The 22,114-nt window shown below is 44.5% G+C and overlaps 1 protein-coding gene across 8 annotated transcripts; it reads left to right on the forward strand.

Annotated features, from left to right (window-relative positions):
- The first annotated feature begins 693 nt into the window (after nt 1-693).
- Nucleotides 694-20,267, forward strand: dcxr (dicarbonyl/L-xylulose reductase). Of its 8 annotated transcripts, none has more exons than XM_057056967.1 (9): nt 694-1,028; nt 1,218-1,295; nt 1,661-1,776; nt 6,412-6,566; nt 6,648-6,690; nt 6,896-6,995; nt 7,208-7,272; nt 7,510-7,627; nt 19,844-20,267. In XM_057056967.1, exons 2-9 carry the CDS (start codon nt 1,244-1,246, stop codon nt 19,894-19,896), a joined length of 702 nt encoding a protein of 233 aa, XP_056912947.1. In that variant the 5' UTR covers nt 694-1,028; nt 1,218-1,243; the 3' UTR covers nt 19,897-20,267. The 8 variants fall into 8 exon arrangements, 7 of the variants coding, with proteins under 7 accessions (XP_056912947.1, XP_056912909.1, XP_056912899.1 ...); XM_057056929.1 differs by lacking the exon at nt 19,844-20,267 and adding an exon at nt 7,713-7,900 and having other exon boundaries at nt 706-1,095; XM_057056919.1 differs by lacking the exon at nt 19,844-20,267 and adding an exon at nt 7,713-7,900 and having other exon boundaries at nt 707-1,028.
- Nucleotides 20,268-22,114: the final 1,847 nt, after the last annotated feature.

The raw sequence follows: 22,114 nt of genomic DNA on the forward strand, positions 1-22,114 counted from the left end.
GATTCAGATATTTTTAGGCCAGCAGAGAAGGCCTTGCAGGCCCTGATGACCCACCACTGCGCAAAACAGAGTCGCCAATTACCAGGGTCAGTTTCTCAGCGGGTGTGTCGCCGAGTGGGGAAAAACGATTAGCCACGGGAAGCGGGTGGTGGTGAACCGTGGGCCTTTGGTTTGGGCTACGCTTCCTACGAACCTTCACCCAGTCGCCCTAGCTAGCCGGCTGCTCGACTGCTGCCGGGGGACCGCTAGCTGTAGCTACGCTAGGCAGCTCCGCAGCAGCTAGCTTCTCCTGGCTACCTGACGCAACTCCAGCTAACTCCAAGCTGCGGAACCGCGTCTCAACCTCACTAATTCTCGCCTCCAGAGCCATTAATGATTTACACTTGCTGCACCTATTCCATTCACTAAGGGAGGCAGGGGAATAACTGAATATTTCACACACTGAACAGACAAAGAGACCGGGTGAAACAGACGGTGAGGCCATGCTAATGCTAATAATTGGCGGAGCCCTGTATTTGTTTAATATGGGTTATTTCTCACTTTTGTTATCAGGTGACTAGAATGTCCCAAGTATTCAATTTTAAGTAAAGTGAATCCAATACACGGTGCACAGTGCAACCAATGAACGATTGAGAAGACAGGAAGTGACACAATACGTTACCGGAAATCCGTCTCAGATTGCAGGCAGTATAGCAAGGAAAGGAAACTGATGATGGATGGACTGAGGGAAATGGGAATGGTGGATGGGGATGAGAATTTTGAGTTAGGTGGAGAGTTCAGGCGGGAAAAGGGAGGTTTTAAATTTCTGACCTGGACAAGTGAAAAGGAGGGTTTAATGATATAGACGACCAGAGGGTGGAAGTAGTGCAACAATATGTATGCCAACTGCCGTTAAAAACAAACAAAAAGAAGAAGAAGCTCTCAATTTGATTCGTTGTCGGTGAGGGTGGAGCTTGGGCAGCCTCCCAGACTGAGCAGTCTGGAGGTAGAATCAGAAGGCAGGAAAGAACGCTGGAGCTTCGAGTCGAGTGAGTATTGGTTGATGGTCTCGTCTACGTCTGCTGTAAAAATATCTATGTTTCGATACTGAAACGTGTAAGTGTAAATCATTGCCATTGACAGACAAATATGCAACTGGTCGGAAAAATAGCACTACATTTATTGCTAGATTCGCCGTAAATTATGGTATATTGACTGATCTCGTGTGTATCAACCAGTCTACAGTTTATCTAAGTTCTCAGAGATGGAGATATCGTTTGCGGGTTATCGAGCCATGGTCACTGGAGCAGGAAAAGGTAACTACAACAGCCTATAACCTTTGAACGAACCGCATTGTAATGAAGCACGAGAGGGTTGTTTATTTGTTTAATCATTCCTCAATACTTTTTTTTATATCTCTTTACACTCCTAAATGTTAACAAGTCGCTGTTTATCATCTTGACGCTATAACCAGTATTATAGAACATACGAAGTATTTTAGATTAGTGATTAAACGTCTTCCTGTTGCCTTGGATTGAAGCATTTAGCAACCAGCAATACGGAACCGATATAAGTACACTCAATCATTTTTAACATTTGATTGTCCAGGTCTTGACATCCATTCAGTGGGGTTTATTTGTGAAGTTTAAGATGTGGAATTGTTGTGCTTCTTTATATTTAGGGATGTTCTATCATTCAGGTATTGGCAGGGCCACAACTCTGGCCCTGGCTCACTGTGGGGCAAAAGTTGTGGCAGTCACACGTTCACAAGCTGACCTGAACAGTTTGTTGCTGGAGGTAACCCTATTATTGCTATGTAACTGTGACCGTGTGCCTATCCTGTATTTAATGTTGATATGAGCCATGCCACTACCACCATAACTGCGTTGTTCTTTTCATTTTTACCATTAGTTTATTAGCACAGATTCTCTTTTTTCCCATTTTTTTAAAATTATTTTTTAACACCAGGGACAATTGTAAAACCCAGAGAGAATATACAGTGACCATTGACCAACCAAACAATTGTGCCAACTGTGGCACTAATGATATCGAGATTAAAGATATAATTAAAAGTTATGATATCTATCTTTATCAACATGTAAATTGATCCCCCCTGCTTCTTTATTTTCTGTGGTTCACATCTGTATCAGCTTTGAACCGTAAAATTTAATTTGTGCAATGTTAGAGCTTGACTTTGTGCAGTAAACTCACTTACCACTAAATTTATATCCTGGCAAAGAAGATATTCAGATTCAGATCTCTATTTTTTTCCCACAACGAGGAAATTTACAGAGCAACAGCAGCAAAAACACACAGGAAAAGACATTCAGGAATGCAAGGATAGAAATAGAACAAAAATTAATAATAATAAAATAATACAAAAAATTGAAATAAGAATAGAAAATACACTTCTCAAAAAAATTAGCGGAACACTTCGAAAACACATAAGATCTAAACAGGGGGAAAAGTGTTCTTGAATATCTTTCCTGATAAAAAGTAGGTGATGTATTAGTAACAAAATGAGGCGACATAATTTGATAGAAATGAAAATGATTGCCCTATAGAGGATGGGGGGGGGGGGGGGGGTGGGGGGGGGGGGGGGAATCAAAGACACCCCAAAAATGAAAGTGAAAAAATGATGCAGCAGACTGGTCCATTTTGCCAAAATGTCATTGTAGCAACTCAAAATGATTCTCAGTAGTTTGTGTGGCCCCCATGTGCTTGAACGCATGCCTGACAACGTTGGAGCATGCTCCTAATGAGACGAGGAATGGTGTCCTGGGGGATCTCCTCCCAGATCTGGACCGGGGCATCACTGAGCTCCCGGACTGAGAATCAACCTGGCAGTGCCGGATGGACCTAAACATAATGTCCCAGAGGTGTTCTATTGGGTTTATGTCCTGGGTCTTCCCGGGGGCCTCCTACCAGAGGGATATGCCCTGAACACCTCACCAAGGAGGCGTCCAGGGGGCATCCTGACTAGATGCCCAAGTCACCTTATCTGGTTCCTCTCAACACAGAGGAGCTGCGACTCTTCTCCAAGCTCCTCCCGGATGGCAGAGCTTCTCACCCTATCTCTAAGGGAGAGCACAGACACCCTCATTTCGGCCGCTTTTACCCGTGATCTTGTTCTTTCAGTCATTACCCAAAGCTCATGACCATAGGTGAGAGTAGGAAAGAAGATCGAGCGGTAAATCGAGAGCTTCACCTTTTGGCTCAGCTCTCTCTTCACCACAACGGACCGATGCAGAGTCCGCATTACTGCTGATGCCGCACTGATTCACCTGTTGATCTCCTGCTCCATTCTTCCCTCACCCGTGAACAAGACCCCGAGGTACTTGAACTCCTCCACTTGGGGCAGGATCTCCTCCGTGACCCGGAGAAGGCACTCCAGACTGAGAACCATGGCCTTGGATTTGGAGGTTCTGATTCTCATCTCAGCCGCTACACACTCAGCGGCGAACCGATCCAGCGATAGTTGGAGGTCACAGGCCAATGACGCCAACAGGACCACATCAACTGCAAAGAGCAGACACCTGATCCTGAGGTCCCCAAACCCCCCCAACACCATGACTGCGCCGAGAAATTCTGTCCATAAAAGTTATAAACAGAATTGGTGACAAAGGGCAGCCCTGGCGGAGACCAACGCTCACTGGAAACAAGTTCGACTTGCTGCCAGCAATGCGGACCAAACTCTGACACCGATCGTACAGGGAGCGGACGGCCCGTATCGGGGGGCCCGACACCCCATACTCTCGGAGGACCCCCCACAGGACCCCTGAGGGACACAGTCGAATGCCTTCTACAAGTCCACAAAACACATGTGGACTGGTTGGGTAAACTCCCATGCACCCTCGAAGACCCTGTTGAAGGTGTAGAGCTGGTCCACCGTTCCACGCCCAGGACAAAAACCAAATTAACCTGAAAAAACCTCTCCTGAATCTGAGGTTCGACTATCCGGCGGACCCTTCTCTCCAGTACCCCTGAATAGACCTTGCCAGGGAGGCTGAGGAGTGTGATCCCCTTTTTGAGAAGGGGGACCGGAGGGTGTGTTCCAACTATAGGGGGGCTCACATTCCTCACACTCCTGGCAGACCGGTCACCCTTTCTACGCGATGTTGCAGAGTCAAGTCAACCACGACAGCCCTACAACATCCAGAGCCTTAAGGAACTCTGGGCGGATCTCATCCACCCCCGGGGCCTTGCCACTGAGGAGTTTTTTGACTACCTCGGCAACTTCAGCCCCGGAGGTATAAGAGCCTGTCCCCATGCCCTGCTTCCTCACTGGAAGGCGCGTTGGTGGGATTGAGGAGGTCCTCGAAGTATTCCTTCCACCGATCCACAACATCCTGAGTTGAGGTCACTAGCACACCATCGCCACTATACACAGTGTTGACAGTGCACTGCTTCCCCTTCCTCAGACGCCGGATGGTGGTCCAGAACCTTTTCGAAGCCGTCCGGAAGTCGTTCTCCATGGCCTCATCGAACTCTTCCCATGCCCGGGTCTTTGGCTTGGCAACTGCCATAGCTGCACTCCACTTGGCCTGCCAGTACCTATCTGCTGCCTCAGGAGTCCCACAGGCCAGTAAGGCCTGATACGACTCCTTCTTCAGCCTGACGGCATCCCTCACCACTGGTGTCCACCAGGGCATTGCCGCCACGACAGGCACTAACCACCACAGCACCGGTCAGCCGCTTCAACAATGGAGGCACGGAACATGGTCCACTCGGACTCAATGTCCCCCGTCTTCCCCGGGACATGGTCAAAGCTCTCCCGGAGGTGTGACTTGAATCTCTTCTTCTTACAGGCGACTCTGCTAGGCGTTCCCAGACGACCCTCACAATACGTTTGGGTCTGCCGGGTCTGTCCGGCATCTTTCCCCACCATCGGAGCCAACTCACCACCAGGTGGTAATCAGTTGACAGCTCTGCCCCTCTCTTCACCCGGGTGTCCAGAACATGCGGCCGTAAATCCGATGACACGACCACAAAGTCGATCACACCTAAGGCGTCCTGGTGCTAAGTGTACATGTGGACGCCTTTATGCCTGAACAAGGTGTTCATTATGGACAATCTGATATGAACACAGAAGTCCCACAGCAGAACACCACTCCGGCTCAGATCGGGTGGGGGCAATCTTCCCAATCACACCTCTCCAGGTCTCACTGTTGCTGCCAACGTGAGCATTGAAGTCACCCAGGAGGAAGAGGGAACCCCCAGCAGGAGCAATCTCCAGCATTCCCTCTAAGGACTCCAAAAAAGGTGGCTACACTGAACTGCTGTTTGGGGCCATAGGCACAAGCAACAGTCAGGATTCGTCCCCCCCCCGAAGGTGAAGGAAGGCTACCCTGTCATTCACCGGGGTAAACTCCAATATACAGGCACTGATCTGGGACGCAACGAAGATTGCCACCCCTGCCCGTTGTTGGCAACTCCAGAGTGGTAGAGAGTCCAACCCCTCTTGAGTAGACTGGATCCAGAGCCCTTGCTATGCGTCGAGGTGAGGCCGAATAGTCGGAACTTCTCAACCTCGCACACCAGCTCAGGCTTCCTTCCCATCAGAGAGGTGACATTCCACGTCCCTAGAGCTAGTTTCTGCAGCCGGGAATCAGACCGCCGAGGTCCCTGCCTTCGGCCGCCACCCAACACACAATGCACCCGACACCCATGGCTCCCCCTGCAGGTGGTGAACCCACGGGAAGGGGATCCCATGTTTGAGCTGTGCCCTGCCGGACTCCATGGGCCACCAGGCGCTTACCAACGTGCCCCGCCCCCAGGCCTGGCTCCAGGAGGGGGCCCCGGTGACCTGCGTCCGGGCAAGGGAAACTTGGAACCAGTAATATTGCTCGTCATTAGGGGGTCCTGGGCTACACTTTGTCTGATCCCTCCCCTAGGACCTGTTTGCCATGGGTGAACCTACCAGGGGCATAAAACCCCAGACAACAGAGCTCCTAGGATCATTGGGACACGGAAACCCCTCCACCACGATAAGGTGGTAGCCCAGGAGGGGTAGATTAATTATTTTCAACTTTTCAAGATCATGCTTTGTGCCCCAAGTTTTTGTAATTACTCAGAATAATGTCACAATTTACTTCTTCATCAGAAGAAAACCACTGTATACGAATGGTAATTACTGCATGTAGCCCAGAGATATTATAAAAAGCAATAGAATAGTAGCATTTGTCAGATGACAAAGTGTGTAGACTATTTTATATCCATCATAAAAAAGCTAATGAAAATACTGTTTTGAACAACACATTTATCTTGTAAAAATATAAATATTCTTTTTTGTTGATCATCACTTAAAGATATTTAGGCTTAAACATTTTAATATTGAACTATATGATATATTTTTCTCATTTAAATCTATTTGATCTATCATACCTTTTTGTTCTTCGGTGGTCTGCCTTGGATATTTGCGTTTGTGGACAGTGTCCGTCTATCACCTCCTTGTGTGTAGACCTGGCAGATTGGGAAGCTACTGAGGCAGCACTGCAACATATAGGATCCATTGATCTTTTGGTCAACAGTGCTGCCTGTACCAGCCTTCAGCCATTTCTGGAGGTCACACCTGAGCAGTTTGACAAGTGAGACAAAGTACATGGTCCTGTTAAAAACAGCTAAATGCGAAAAACATATTACAACCTATTTCATTCTTGTACCTGCAGACTATTCAATGTGAATGTGAAAGCAGCACTGCATGTCTCTCAGGTACAGTAAAGTAAAATAGTCAATGCTCTAGGGGTGAGTGAGTGAGTGAGTGAGTGAGTGAGTGAGTGAGTGAGTGAGTGAGTGAGTGAGTGAGATTTTGGTTCTGGTAAACACTATGTTAAAAAATGTACTTTTTAAAAAAGAGAATGGATGAATATACAGGAATTAATTATTTCAGTAAAGAGTTCTTTGTCTCTGTGGTCAGATTGTGGCTCATGGTATGATTGCCAGGGGTTCAGGAGGCTCCATTGTCAATGTGTCAAGCCAAGCATCCCAGTGTGCCCTCAGAGATCACACCATATACTGTAAGAAAAATTACTTCATGAGTCTGATTCTCAAGTTTATCTATTACTTTTACCTGTTTCATTAGTCAAGTCGTAGCTGTTTTGTTCATATACAGTATGTGCAATAAATTCTAAAATCATTTGTTTACATTGTTCTTCTGCAGTATTGTGTATTCAAAATATTTGTTCTTTTTAAATCTTGGCTGTCTTGTGTCTTTATTTTTTTTGGTCAGGTGCCACCAAAGCAGCACTGGACATGCTCACAAAAATGATGGCTCTAGAGCTTGGTCCCCACAAGGTGATGTCACCCATTCCCATAGAGAACATTTATATCAAGGAATATGAGAGAAGTTGTTCTCTGATATGGTTTGGCCTATTTGTTAAGTCTTATATTTGGTCAACAAATAATAAATAATAATTTGTCAGTCACACATTATAATACACATAATAAAATGTATTCATAGTTAGGTTGTTAAGCTGGAGCCAGTAGCAGTCAAGCTTGAAGCAGCATCAGTGTTATGTTGTGGTCTGTCAGATACGCGTGAACAGCGTGAATCCCACAGTGGTAATGACAGAGATGGGCCGTTTGGCTTGGAGCGAACCTGAAAAAGCCAGTGCCATGACATCCCGTATCCCCCTTGGCCATTTTGCAGGTCAGATTAAAAAAAATATATATATGTATATATATATTTATTTTATTTTTTTTAAACACTTACACTGAGATGTGTATGTCTACAGAGGTGGAGGATGTGGTCAATACAATTTTATTCCTGCTGAGTGACAAGAGCAAGATGACCAACGGAGTCACTCTGCCAGTGGATGGAGGCTTCCTGGCTTGTTGACTTAAGTGAGATTTATCTCACAAAGAAAAACACATATTTTGTAATTACAACTATAATACAGAAATTAATAAACTTAAATCTCAACTTTTCTTTGTTCTTATTAATTGGGAACTTTTTTTAAACTCTGGAGATTGACAATTATCAGATGAGTGGTTAAATAAGCCTTTAAATGCAGACACAACTCTTAGACCAGGGGTCACCAACGCAGTGCCCGCGGGCGACAAGGCGCCCCCAGGACCCCTTTAAGGCGCCCGCGAAGCATGCGCCAAAAATAGCACGGCTCATATTTCAATTCAGTATGAATGTTATACACATATTTTTAATTATTGCTCATATTGTGCCACTTTTAACGTTATATAAAATAAAAAATAATCAAGTAGAAATAATTTAAAAATTCAATTAGAAATATTTGATACCAAACTCGCGTCTTTCTAAGTCAAAGGTCAGTCACGCGGTGCCGCCCCGCCTTTTCCTGACCCATTGAACACGCAAAGTGATGAGGAGTTACCTTGCTTGTGCTTTTGCCCAAAAAATCATGGCAGAAAAGCGAAAAAGGACATACGTTTTTAACGATGGTTGGGAAGAAGAGTTCTTTTTTACGTCCTTTAAAGATAAATGTCTGTGCCTTATTTGCGGGACGACTGTTGCAGTACCAAAGCGGCACAATGTGGAAAGGCACTTCAAAACCTGCCACGGAAACTTTGATGTCAACTATCCACCTGGCAGCGCATTACGGACAGAAAAAGATCATGGATTAAAGGCATCTTTAGACAAACAGCGGACTTTTTTCACGAAGCCGATGAAAAAATCACAGAATGCCACTGAAGCCTCGTTTAGAGCTGCGCATTTTTTGATAAAGAACAAGAAAACCTTTTCGGATGGAGAGGTTTTTAAAGAAACTATGATGCTCGTTGCTAATACATTATTCAAAGATGAGAAACATGGTCCTGAAGTCATCTCTGCGCTCTCCGATGTCCAGCTTGGAGCAAGTACGATGGCAAGACGAGTGTCATCTTTGTCTGAGAACTTGACAGAGCAGGTGGAACGGGATCTTGCTGCGTGCAGGTGGTTCAGTATCCAATGTGACGAGTCAGTAGACAGCGCCAGCACGGCTCAGCTGATGATATTCATCCGAATGGTGTTTGATGATTTTTCTACAAAAGAAGAACTGCTGACACTCCTGCCACTGAAGGCAACAACGCGGGGAGTTGACAAATACACCGCGGTCAAAAACTTCTTCGCAGAGAAAAAGGTGCCATTAAATAAGTTGGCATCAATAACAACAGACGGGGCACCAGCCATGACGGGCCGGCATGCGGGCTTCATTGCACAATGCAGGAATGATCCAGACTTCCCAACGTTTCTGCACTACCACTGCATCATTCATCAACAGGTGATTTGTGCGAAAGTGACTGGCTTTGATCACGTGATGACTCCTGTCTTAAGGATCATAAACAGCATCCACTCCAAAGCAAAACAACACAGAATGTTTAAGATGCTGCTGGATGAGCTGTCCGCTGAATACGGCGACTTGCTATTACACACTGAAATAAGATGGCTCAGCAGGGGACGGATTCTACAGCGTTTTTTGTCACTTCTGAGTGAAGTCAAAGAGTTCATGCTTTTCAAGGGAGAAGACGTATCGCTGCTTGAGGATCCAGAGTGGTTACTTGACCTCGCATTTTTAACTGTTTTGACTGAGAAGCTTAACCATCTGAATCGGGAACTGCAAGGTAAAGACAAAACTGTTGCTCACATGATCAGTGCAGTAAACGCATTTAAAGCTAAGATGAACATTTTCTCTGCGCATGTGGAAAGAAAAAAAATGCAGCATTTTCCTTCTGTGCAGGCAGTGTTAAAAGACAATGTTTCTGCATCTGCAGCTTTAGATGAAGTTGTAACAAAGTACTCCCAAGTCATAAACAGATTAGGACAGGAATTTGAAGACAGGTTTTGTGACTTTGAGAAGCTTGAGCCATGCGTGTCATTTGTTACAAATCCTTTCATGTACGTAGACGTGACATCCACTGCTGAGCAGCTCAGTGCTTTGTTCAGTTTGAGCGCTACTGATGTAGAGATGGAAATCTTAACGCTGCAAAATGACATAAACCTTAAAGCTCATCAGTCTGCACCAAACTTTTGGTGCCTTGTGGACAAAGAGAAGTACAGTGGTGTGTCCACAGCAGCTATGAAAATTGCCAGCTTTTTTGGTTCAACATATCTGTGTGAATCAGCCTTTTCCAATATGAACTTTAAGACTTAGACACTACTTAGTAGTAGGAAGTCAATGTACAATATTGATGGTTGATTCTCCATGTTCTATCTTTCAATGCAAACCATTTATATCACTTGGTTGCACACAAATACACTCATTACATTGAACAATCAAAACTAGAGCTGATCTGGGCAGTGGGGATCAGAGGTCGGCAGGTCATTGCACAGCTATGGGGTTTGCAATAGATGCATGGATACAGAGAGTCAGAGTTGGGGGGGGGGGGTGACAAAAAACAACACAAGAAAATGTGTAGTAGGGGAGGAACGGAGCCAGTGTTAAGGAATTCTCCAGCTTCCAGGACCATGTTGAGTTTATCATATAGACAACAAGTGCCTGGCTATTTAAAAAGATTCTTGATGTCAAAAGGCTCATTTACTGGGAAACATGCAATGATCAGCAGGAGCTGTGAGCCTCTGAAGTCATCGGAAAATGGACACTGCATGTTTGGCAGCCAGGCAGGAATAGTTCCCCAATCAGGCTGGGAATGTCACTTTTTTAGGAGAGCTCACTGTAGTATATACTGTATGCTGTCTGAACTTGCCCTTCGGGGAGGCGCTTTTCTGATGTAGACCTATACTGGAGTTTTGTTGTCTCCATATTGCGCAATATAAACTTACTTCCTGAAACATACCCAGAGTGGAAAGGAAGTGGCATTCTTGTAAAATAGACAGCTATCATGTAGCCTGGCAAGACTGTCTATTAGGTTACAAAAAGGCCCTTCGCAAGGCTAGAACACTATTTTTTTTTCTTCTTTGATTGAGGAAAATAAGAGCAACCCCAGGTTTCTTTTCAGCACTGTGGCCAAATTAACTAAGAGTCACAGTGTTTTAGATCCACGTATCCCTTCTTCCCTTAGTGGTGAAGACTTCATGAGCTTCTTCACTGATAAAGTTCTAGCTATCAGAGAGAAAGCTAACCAGGCTATCCCAACAACTGGACCATCACCAGATGTGCCGACTGTGGGAACATACAGGTTCTCCAACGAGCCCTTAAACTCCTTCACCCCTATATACAGTATTTTTCTGAGGCGTCATCGCTAATTCAGAAATCCAAGACCACCACGTGTCTTTTAGATCCCATCCCAACACACCTGTTGAAGGATATTCTACCACTGATAGGCAGTTCTATCCTGGAGCAGATCAATGGTTCTTTAGTGTCAGGTTATTGTTGAGAATTGTCTTTATCTTGTTATGTGTTTCACCATATGTTTCTGTCTTCTCTTAGAAGTTAGGCAAGGTAGACTCATTGGTAAATGTAATAAAGAACAGAGACATTCCATTTGCAGGATTGTTGTTTGTTCTACTGTTATCTCAGGAGCCAGTCAGGCAGGGGGTGTCAAACACTCATTGTAAACAGGACATCAGGGGGGTTGATGATGATCACATTTGCATGAAGAATGGGATCTGGCCACCTGGGAAAACAATGGAAAAGAAGAACTCTACCAACACCAAATGGGACTGGAGGAAGAGGACGAGGCCATCCCAGCAGGGGATCTGGATTGGATTGCATGAACATTGTGAATTTGCATGTGTGTTACTATAAAAGACTGGGCCAAGGGATAGTTAGGTTGTCAGACTTCGTGCCCTGACAATTAACTCTGTTGTTGCTAGGGTTATGAACTGGCCCGGAGCTCTGTAATATTTGTATCTGGAATTGGTTCTATTGTTAAATACATTTTGAAATTGGTTCTTTTCTTCTCGAAGTCTTCATTTAAAGAACACGCGGATCGGCAGCTACACTTGAAAGGTATCGCGATCCAACAATTTGGTGACCCCGACGTGATGAAGACAGAGAAGTCATCTGAGGCAAAGAATTCAACAACGGTCACTTCGGAGGACAACTGACGACAAAGGGATCCCTAATAAAAGGTAAGCAGACACCTGTTTAATCAAAAGTTCTGCACATTGGCAATTTCCAAAAAATTGTCGTCACTGTCAATTGAAGTGTCCTAGTTATAAATTCCAGATACAAATATTGCAAATATTGAAACGACTGCAGTAAGTACGGTTAGAGTCCGTAAATTTGAACGGTTAGAGTCCCTAAGTACGGTTAGAGTCCGTAAATTTGAACGGTTAGAGTCCCTAAGTACGGTTAGAGTCCGTAAATTTGAACGGTTAGAGTCCGTAAAGTTGAACGGTTAGAGTCCGTAAAGTTGAACGGTTAGAGGCCGGAAGTACTGTTGAAAAAACAGGGAATAGACGGTTAGAGTAAACCGGAGCTAGTACAGTGCTGTATTGCTGTATGCAGTGCACTGTATATGAAAAAGATTTGGGTTGGGACTCGGGGCGCAGTTGACGGGACGGACAATCCCGACGCCCGAGATTTGTATTTTTGTGTGGGTTGGAAAAGTGCCAGAGTGAACGTGAATTAAAAGGCTCTTTGTCCTTGGGAATTAACCCCCAGAGTGGAACCGGATCAAAGACGTTTGATCTAGAAGCTTGTTTCACTGAGGCATTGAGTTGACCGTTGGAGTCATTCACATTCAATCTCACTTGGGAGCATAGTTAAAGATGAAACTAGAATGTGGTAAATCGTGTTGGGATCAAGGAGAATGTTCTCCCTATCCTCGGTCTGTGGACGAACAGTGGAAGTGGACTCTTGATCAGGTGGTGAGTGGCATGAAAGAAGAGGACAGGGAAAGAGAATTGGATACAATAAAAAAGTTGTGGAAGGAAGCTCAGAAGCAAAAGATACTTCCCTCTCCAGAGGTGAAGGTTAATTTAGCTGAAGCATTGTGTAAGTGGGAGTCAGAAATTCACACTAGATTACAAGATCATTTGGATAATCCAAAATTAGGTTTTATAGCAGGAAAATCATGGAAAAAACAGGGTAAGGAGTTAGAAGATAAGCGTCGAAGGATACATGTTGTGGCTGTGGCAGGTGCAGCGGTGCACTATTGCAGATCTAGGGGGGTTACACGAGTGCCCAATGTAGAGAAGCCTTCATTAGAAGATCCAAACCAGACACTGACACTCTTTATCCATCATTACCTACTACTACTTCCCCATCCCCATATCAATTGCCAGTTTTGACTATTAACAGTGGTCAGTTAGATGTGGACAGAGATGAAGAACTGCAGGAGTTACGTGAGACAGTGTGTGAACTTTGGAGACAGGTCAGCAGGATGAAACAGGGACAGGAAGAGGTTGAAGATAACTTAGGAAAAAATGAATTTAGACAGGAAGCTCAGGTGGTTCGCCCTAAAACCTCGCAACAAACTACATTTAAAAAACAGGATAGTCAGAAATCTACATTAGATATTTTTAAAACACCTAGCAATCAAATAAAACAAGTAAAAAGAGTTGATCCCTCAGGAGGATTTGCCAGGGCTGACCGCAGGGAGGAGAAGGCAAGATTGATTTATGGCAGTGATAAAGAGGAGAATGAGAATAAGATAGATACATACAAAATTCCGGCTACATTTATTGGAGAATTGGAGCTTCAGGAGCATGTTCATCCTCAGACAGAATTACATGAAAAGGATTAGGGTTCAAGTATGGGAAATTGTGAATTAGAATTATGGGAAGAGAGTGAGTATGAGTATGGTGAACCGTTGACAGGGGCCATAAATAATGAGGAGGCGGGTCAAATACGAATACACACGCGGAGTAAGGGGCCCGTTTCAGGAATGCCGCAGCTACAGGCCCCTCTGATACAGAAAAGAGGAGGACAGGAACCAGTATATGTTCCGTTTGCTATCACAGACATCAATTGTTTAGTGGATAAGATGCCCCCACCCGCAGAGGGAGGCGGCAAGTGGATGTCTAGCCTTTTTAGCTTAACACAGAGCATGCAGCTGGCGATAGGAGACTTTAGAGGAATTTTAGGGAGACAAGTCTCTCTCTGGGATTTGGATAAAGTTGAAGTAGCAGCAGGCATTAAAGACAGACCTAATGCTGCACGTTTCGGACCTTGTGCAGCCAGGGTTGGTGAAGCTATGAGACAGGTATTTCCAATATCACCAGGAGCAATGCAGAATCTAAGATTTAAGTGGGAGGAAAGTGAGTCGGCACATGGGTTCCTTACGAGGTGTAAAGAGGAATGGATGTGTGCCACAGGGTGCCATCCTGGCTCAGATAATTTGCATACCACTTTATTCCGTCAGGCCATAATTTTAGGACTTCCACAATCAGTGAAAGAAACTAGGAAATGGAAGACCTTCCAGTGGAGGATGGTATGGGGAGAGAGACATCTTTCTCACCACATCAACACATTTAAAGCTAAACAACAGGGAAAGAAAGAGGAGGTGATGACACGCGCGGAACAGCTCCTAAAAATGCAGTTAGATGAGGCATGGAAAAAGCTTAATGATAAACGAAAGGAAGAGAAACAGATGGTTCAGCGGTTTTCTCGGCAGGTGCAGCCGGATCAGTTAGGTCCGCAACAAGATTTTGCTCCGATAAACCCGTATTGAGTACCGTGGGAATAATGAGGTCTATCAGGATGCGTTTAGAGAAAAGTTATAAGGAAATTTCTGGATGATTACATCACCGTGTTTGTGTGAAGGTGTGGCTGCGCAGGTTGACCTTACTCCTGAACAGAATGATTGGTATGAGAGACTGTAAAGGAAATGTTGTCATTTCTGGGTCTTGCTCTGGGCTATAGTAGACATTTCATTCCTGCATATTCAGAAAAGTCTACACCCCTACGTACAATGGTGGATGAACAGGGAATGCGTAATTTGACGGCCCGGTTAACATGGACAACTGAGGGAGAGAAAGCGTTCATTGCACTTAAACAGGCATTCACCACAGCTGCACATTTGGCAGTTCCAGATTATAAGGATACTTTCTTTTTGGATGTTTCTGAAGGAGAACATACAGCAAATGGTGTTCTCTTTCAGAAAAAAGGGGGTGAAAGGAAAGTATTAATGTATGCAAGGATAATGCTGGACCCCATTGAAAACAGGCAGCCACCATGTGTAAGGCATGTGGCAGGGGTAGCAATTTTTTTTTTTACAAAAAACAGCACATTTAGTGATGGGTTACGCTCTGACGGTACTTACAACACATAGTGTGGTATCACTGGTCAGCTCAGCAGCATTCACCTTGACCTCACTTAGGCAGACCAGGATGGACAAGATTTTAACGGCACCACACATAACATACACTCATGAAGGGATAAAATATGGCAGATGGTATAGGAGAGGGTGAACCACACAGATGTGAGAAGAAAGTGAAGAAAGATGAAAGAATCAGAGTAGACCTCAAGGCGGAGCTGTTAAAGGATCCAGATGAAATACTATTCACAGATAGCTGTTGTTTCAGAAACCCACAGGAGGGGCTGAAAGCTGCCTAGGCAATAGTTAGAAAATGGAATGGAAGTGGAAACAGGAAAGATAACAGGTAAAGAGTCAGCACGACTTGCAGAATTGAAGGCAGTTATTAGAGCATTAGAAATATCAAAGGGAAAGAGAGTGACCATCAATACAGATTCAGCGTATCTAGTGGGAGCGATTCACTTAGAACGTTGTCAATGGTTGGGGGCTGGGTTTAACACAGCATCAGGCTCACCTATAAAACATGAAGTAGAGATGAGGCAACTGACACAGGCACTCGTGGAACCAGCGGAGGTCGCAGTTGTAAAATGCAAAGGTCACAGCAAAGAGAACTCTCTGGAGGGAAAAGGTAATGAGGCGGCAGATCAGGCAGCAAGGAAGGCAGCAGGTTATAAACCAAGTTACAGTTTGTTGTTGGTAGAGAAAACGGTTCATGAAATGCTTCCAAGATACGACAGGGAAAGACTTGGTTGTGATCAAGAAGAAGCTTCTCCACAGGAAACAGTTTGGAAGGAAAAGGGGGGCTGTGAAAGTTGAAGGAATTTGGCGGGGCCCAGACGGCAGACCTGTTCTCCCGCCCGGTCTGGTAGATGCCGTTCTGGAAGAGGCCCACGGCCTGACACACTGCGGGAAACCACAAATGATGAGGTATTTAACACATTGGTGGCATCCATTCTTGTCAGCCATTGTAGAAAATTATATCAGGGAATGTTCAATATGCAAACACTTTAATGTAAAATCAACAATTCGACCACATGAGGGCAAGTTTCCATAGCAGGGCAAAGAAAAATTATAGATTTCACCGATATAATAGACCGAGTCAATGGGTTCCGATACCTCTTGGTGGCAGTGGATGCATACACTGGCTACCCAGAGGCGGTTCCCGTAAAAGCAGAAGAGGCAAAAAGCGTTATTAAATTTTTGATTAATCCGGCACATGGTTTCCCAAACAAATTAGATTTGACAATGGAACTCATTTTAAGAATAGAGATTTACAATCCATAGGCCAGCCCAGCACTTTTATGAAATGTAGATTTTATTTTGTTCAACTAAAAACGACTCTCTCAGTTCTCTCCAAACAGGCAACCTCGGTAACCAGTCAGTAAGGACCCAGGAATTCCACAGATAGCTGAGTGGGTTCTTCTGAGAGTCATCAAGCAAAGTGGTCAGAGCACAGGTGGACGGGCCACTTTGAAGTTGCAGAGCGAACATTACTTGTTAACCCTAACAGACTAACACCCTAACACATTAACCCTAACACTGGTATTACTGGAATCAATGTACCCCAGCAGGTAATTCACAGAGAACGCTTGGACGGATCGAGGAACATCTAAAGAAGATGGCACCATGATTAAACGTCTATTATTCTTCATTACATCAAGAGGAGTTGTCAATGAATTGTTTGTATTGGCCTAGCTTAGGCTAGGCCAAAAGGGGGATTGTTCATTTAAAGAACACGCGGATCGGCAGCTACACTTGAAAGGTATCGCGATCCAACATTATGTACCCTGGTCCTACAAGGTGGCAGTGATTAAGCCGTTGCTTAAAAAACCATCACTGGATCCTGACGTATTAGCAAATTATAGGCCAATATCCAACCTTCCTTTTATCTCTAAAGTTCTAGAGAAGGTGGTGGTGACTCAGTTACTGGAGCACCTGCAGAGGAACAGCCTGTTTGAGATGTTTCAGTCAGGCTTTAGAGCTCACCACAGCACAGAAACAGCACTTCTTAAAGTCACTAATGATCTTCTCATAGCTTCAGATCATGGACTGGTCTCTATGCTGGTTCTGCTGGATCTCTGCTGCTTTTGATACAGTTGATCACAGCATCCTGTTACATAGACTGGAACATGTGATTGGGATTAAAGGGACAGCACTAGACTGGTTTAGATCATACTTATCTGATAGATACCAGTTTGCTTATGTCCATGGTGTTCCCTCCTCATACAGTAGGGTTAGCCATGGAGTTCCTCAAGGTTCTGTATTCGGACCAATCCTCTTCACATTGTACATGCTTCCCTTAGGGAACATTATTCGGCAGCATGGGATAGATTTTCATTGTTATGCTGATGACACTCAGCTCTATTTATCCATGAAACCCGAGGAGACAGAGAAGTTAGTGAAGCTCCAGACCTGTCTTAAAGACATAAAGTCCTGGATGTCTTCAAATTTCCTCCTCCTTAACCCAGGAAGAACTGAGGTCATGGTGTTTGGTCCTGAACCTCTCTGGGATAGATTAGATCACATGATCACTCTAGATTGTATCTCATTAACATCTAGTCTCTCTGTGAGGAATCTAGGAGTAACTTTTGATCAAAATCTCTCCTTCAACTCACACATTAAATTAGTCTCTAGAAGTGCCTTTTTTCACTTGAGGAACATCACAAAAATCAGGAAGCTGCTGACGCGGCATGATGCTGAAAAGTTAGTCCATGCATTTGTTACTTCCAGGCTGGACTACTGTAACTCTTTATTATCAGGGTGTCCAAACAACTCTTTAAGAAGCCTCCAGTTGATCCAAAATGCTGCAGCCAGAGTTCTGACAGGTATTGACAAAAGAGATCACATAACTCCTGTACTGGCGTCGCTTCATTGGCTGCCCGTAAAATTTAGAATAATTTTTAAAACCCTTCTTTTGACCTACAAGGTCCTCAGAGCCCTAGCTACCTGGAGGAGCTAGTGATACCTTATCAGCCCAATAGACCGCTCCGCTCTCAGAATGCTGGTCTACTTGTGGTTCCCAGAGTTTCTAGGAGTAGAATGGGGGGCTGAGCATTTAGCTACCAGGCCCCCCTGCTATGGAACCAGCTCCCTGTCCAGGTACGGGAGGCTGACTCCATCGCTACTTTTAAGATCAGACTCAAAACCTACCTCTTTGAAAAAGCTTATTGTTACTAATTCAGTAGTTCCAGTTACTATCATAGACAGACAAATTATCATACTTAGGGGGTCGTCTAATCATTAGGTCACATCTTAGCTATGCTGTTATAGGCCAAGGCTGCCGGGGTCCGGAAACATGATCACCTGACAGGCCTCTGTCACTCCACTGGGTCATGGTTTCCTCTCCTCTCCTCTCCTTTCCTCTCCTCATCAAGCAGACTAGTTCTTGTGTAGTTTTTCTGCTTCTCCCCCCCCCCTACTTATTTACAGGTATCGCCGCCCTCGGAGCTGCATAATGACCTCCGGCCCCGCTGAAGTGATTGTATATCATATTTTTTATGTGTGTTTCTGTGCTCTGTGCCTCTCCTCTCCCTCTCCCTCTCCCCCTCCTCTCCTCTCCTCTCCTCTCCTCTCCTCCTCCTCTCCTCTCCTCTCCCCCTCCTCCTCCTTCTCCTCTCCTCTACCTCCCCTTCACTCTACTTCTCCTCTCCTCTACCCCTCCCCTCTCCTCTCCTCTCCTACCTATCCTACCTATCCTATCTTCTACCTGTCCTCCCCCTTCTCCTCTCTCTTTACCCAGCCGGCCATCAGCAGGAGGGTCCCCCTACATGAGCCTGGTCCTGCTCAAGGTTTCTTCCTGTTAAAGGGGAGTTTTTCCTTGCCACTGTTGCTTGTCTGGGGTCAGGCCCTGGGATTCTGGAAAGCGCCTTGAAACAATTTTGATTGTATAAGACGCTATATAAATAAAGATTGATTTGAGTGTTTTTAGGACAAAAACTTTCACGACACCAGCAGGGTGACAGAAACCTTTTATATTTGGGAGTTTATGCTCAGTAAAATTGCTTTATTTTCTTATTTATTTCTTATTTAATTTCTTGAATAAAAGGCACTATAAACTTCTTATCATAACAAATGTGATACATATAAGATGCTTAAATATTATTATTAATTGAAGCATTGCTAAGTATCATAACCCCAACATAAATTCAATCATTCCCTGGTTAATATATCTATAAGAACGCTATTACTTTCAAGAACAAAGGCTAACGAGTCCCCAATAAATGTCATGCAAACCCACAAAATCATAGTATGTTTGAGTATATAAAGGAACGCTTGTCTTTGTGTCACATATTAAGTTACTTCATTTATTAAGCACCGGTATGTCATGTTTTAGGAGGATCCTCCTAAATTAAGACAGCCAAGTACGGCTACCAGCCAGAGAGAATCGCTGGTTTGAGAGGGGTGTCAAGGAAGCCATCCATGTCAAATTAGAAAAACCATCTTTAAACAGAGGTGGTGGGCTAAGGCACTTCCTATCACCCACGTACAATGCAGTCCTCCACTCCTTCCAACAACAAACCAAACGTTGACACCATTTCAGGAGACCTGGTGACTCATCATTTTTAGCATGTCAGGTACTATAAATAAATCCATGTTTGTTCTCAATTACGAAAAGTTAATTTACAAAAGTAAAAGCATGTTTGCAAGTTTTCAGTGTATTTGCCCCTCATAGGATGTTGGATGGGTCACAACAGAATACTTTCACGTACAGTTTTTTTTTCCTCGATCTTCTTAACCACTTTCTTCATTTCAGGGGTCACAGGGAGGCCGCACAATGGGCCAAAGGCAGGGTCCACCCCTAGATGAGTCACCAGTTCACAACAGGGCCCAATGTGAGCATTTGGGAGTCCCCTATCTTGCTCAAGGGTACCATGGCAGTGCTCCTAAGGTGTTCTGGCACCTGAGGCTCAAACCAAGAACCTCCACTTGTCAGCCCAGTCTCCAACATGCACAACTTATACACCTTTTTGTTGTGTTGTGTTTTAATTTGGCTATGCATTTCATCAGTTCTGTTCTTTTTTCATTATTGTTCTTTTGTTGTGTCTGCTTTCTATGTTTATATATATTTATCTGTTTGGCTGGTTATTGTTTTTAATTCTATCTTCCAAGTTCCACTTTCCTTATGTCATGTCTGGCATATCCTTAAAAAATAATAAATCAAGTAATGATTATTGTGATACATGTATTTTACAGACTCCTCCTTGAGCAAGGTGCCAAGCCCACAAAAGCTCTGTGAAGCAGATCAGAACAAAACAAGATGGAGGGACAAGAAGAGTATCAATGGACATTCAGTTAGGGTATGATGACATTCTGAAGCAAGGAAAGGCCCTATTCTTTCCAGAGTGCACATCTAGAAAAGGTCAAGAATCTGACTTTGAATTTGATGTTTGGAATTTCAAACAATTTACTCTTCCTAAAGATGTTTTACCTATAGGCTGTACAAGCCGCACCTGTCTATAAGCCGCATTGAAACATAGTTCGTGGAAAAACTCAGACTTCTGCCAGCTTATTCGGCAGTTCAATTGTAGTAAAGCGTCACTTTCTTAATCACTGAACAGAAGACATATGAACGAAGGGACGTCTTCAATCACACACATAACCTGGCCTATGGTGTGCAAGTGCAAACAGTAATTAAAACAGTAATTAAATACATCAACAACCAGAACTCAATAAATAGAACACTAACATTGAAAGTTGCAAAAGATAACATTTCCAACGAACAAAAACAGGGTTAACACCAACCTGAACCCACAGACACACTGCCACAAAGCATGCTGGGAAATTCCCACACTGACCCTCCCCAACACGCTACACTACCTTTGCTTTTCTTTTCAAACACTACCTGTGACGCGGCAGTAACTTTTCTGCTCTAGCGCCCCTAGCGGCCGATAGAAAAAATACATAAATAAGCCGCACGTAGAATAAGCTGCAGTGTTCAAAGTGTAGGAAAAAAGTAGCGGCTTATAGTCCGGAAAATACGGTAATTGAAAACATTTACAGTACAGTAAAACTACCAATTTTGCGCTTCTATGTAGCAAATAAACCAAGAGTATTGCTGAGCGAGGAGTCTGATGATTAGCTTACTTTTGCTACTGATGTGTCAACACCTGTGCCACAGGGTACGTTTTACAATCAAAACTGTTTCTAGGCGCTTTACAGAATCCCAGGGCCTAACCCCAAACAAGCAATAGTGGCACGGAAAAACTCCTCTTTAACAGGAAGCCTTGAGCAGGACCAGGCACATGTAGGGGAACCCTCCTGCTGATGGCCGGCTGGGTAGAGAGAGAGGAGAAGGGGGGAGGACAGGCAGAGGATAGAATAGGTAGGAGGAGAGGAGAGGAGAGGAGAGGAGACCATTTCCCAGTGGGGTGACAGAGGCCTGTCAGGTGATCATGTTTCTGGACCCTGGCAGCCTCAGCCTATAGCAGCATAACTAAGATGTGAACCTAATAATTAGACGACCCCCTAAGTATGATAATTTGTCTGTCTATGATAGTAACTGGGACTACAGAATTGATGACAATAAGCTTTTTTAAAGAGGTAGGTTTTAAGCCTGATTTTAAAAGTAGAGATGGAGTCAGCCTCCCGTACCTGGACAGGGAGCTGGTTCCACAGCAGGGGGGCCTGGTAGCTATTTTACGGCACCCTGAGAAGAGTTCATCATTTTTGAGGGTCTGAAATATGTCCATCCAAAACTGGACACTCTGTCTAGATCTCTGTCATCAAATCCTTACTGGAGTCCTCAGAAGTGTACTCAGGCAGGCGCACCAACAAAGTTAACCACAAGTTGAGACCAGACTTCGAAGTACCTTTTCACCTTGCAAGGGGGAGCCGCCCTCCAATCAGACACGTACTCTGCCGTGCTATCCCGGAGACTCTCTCTCTCCCCCAGCGTTGTCTCTTTTTATTAAAATACAGGCGTGGTTACACAGCAGGAGGCGTATCTTAGTTACATAGATTGCATCAGCTACACTTCTCACACGGGCAAGGGCGAGTTCATGCTCGCTGAGTCACATTGCTCATG

The sequence above is a fragment of the Takifugu flavidus genome, chromosome 1 (assembly GCF_003711565.1).
Source record: "Takifugu flavidus isolate HTHZ2018 chromosome 1, ASM371156v2, whole genome shotgun sequence".
NCBI classification, from domain to species: Eukaryota; Metazoa; Chordata; class Actinopteri; order Tetraodontiformes; family Tetraodontidae; genus Takifugu; species Takifugu flavidus.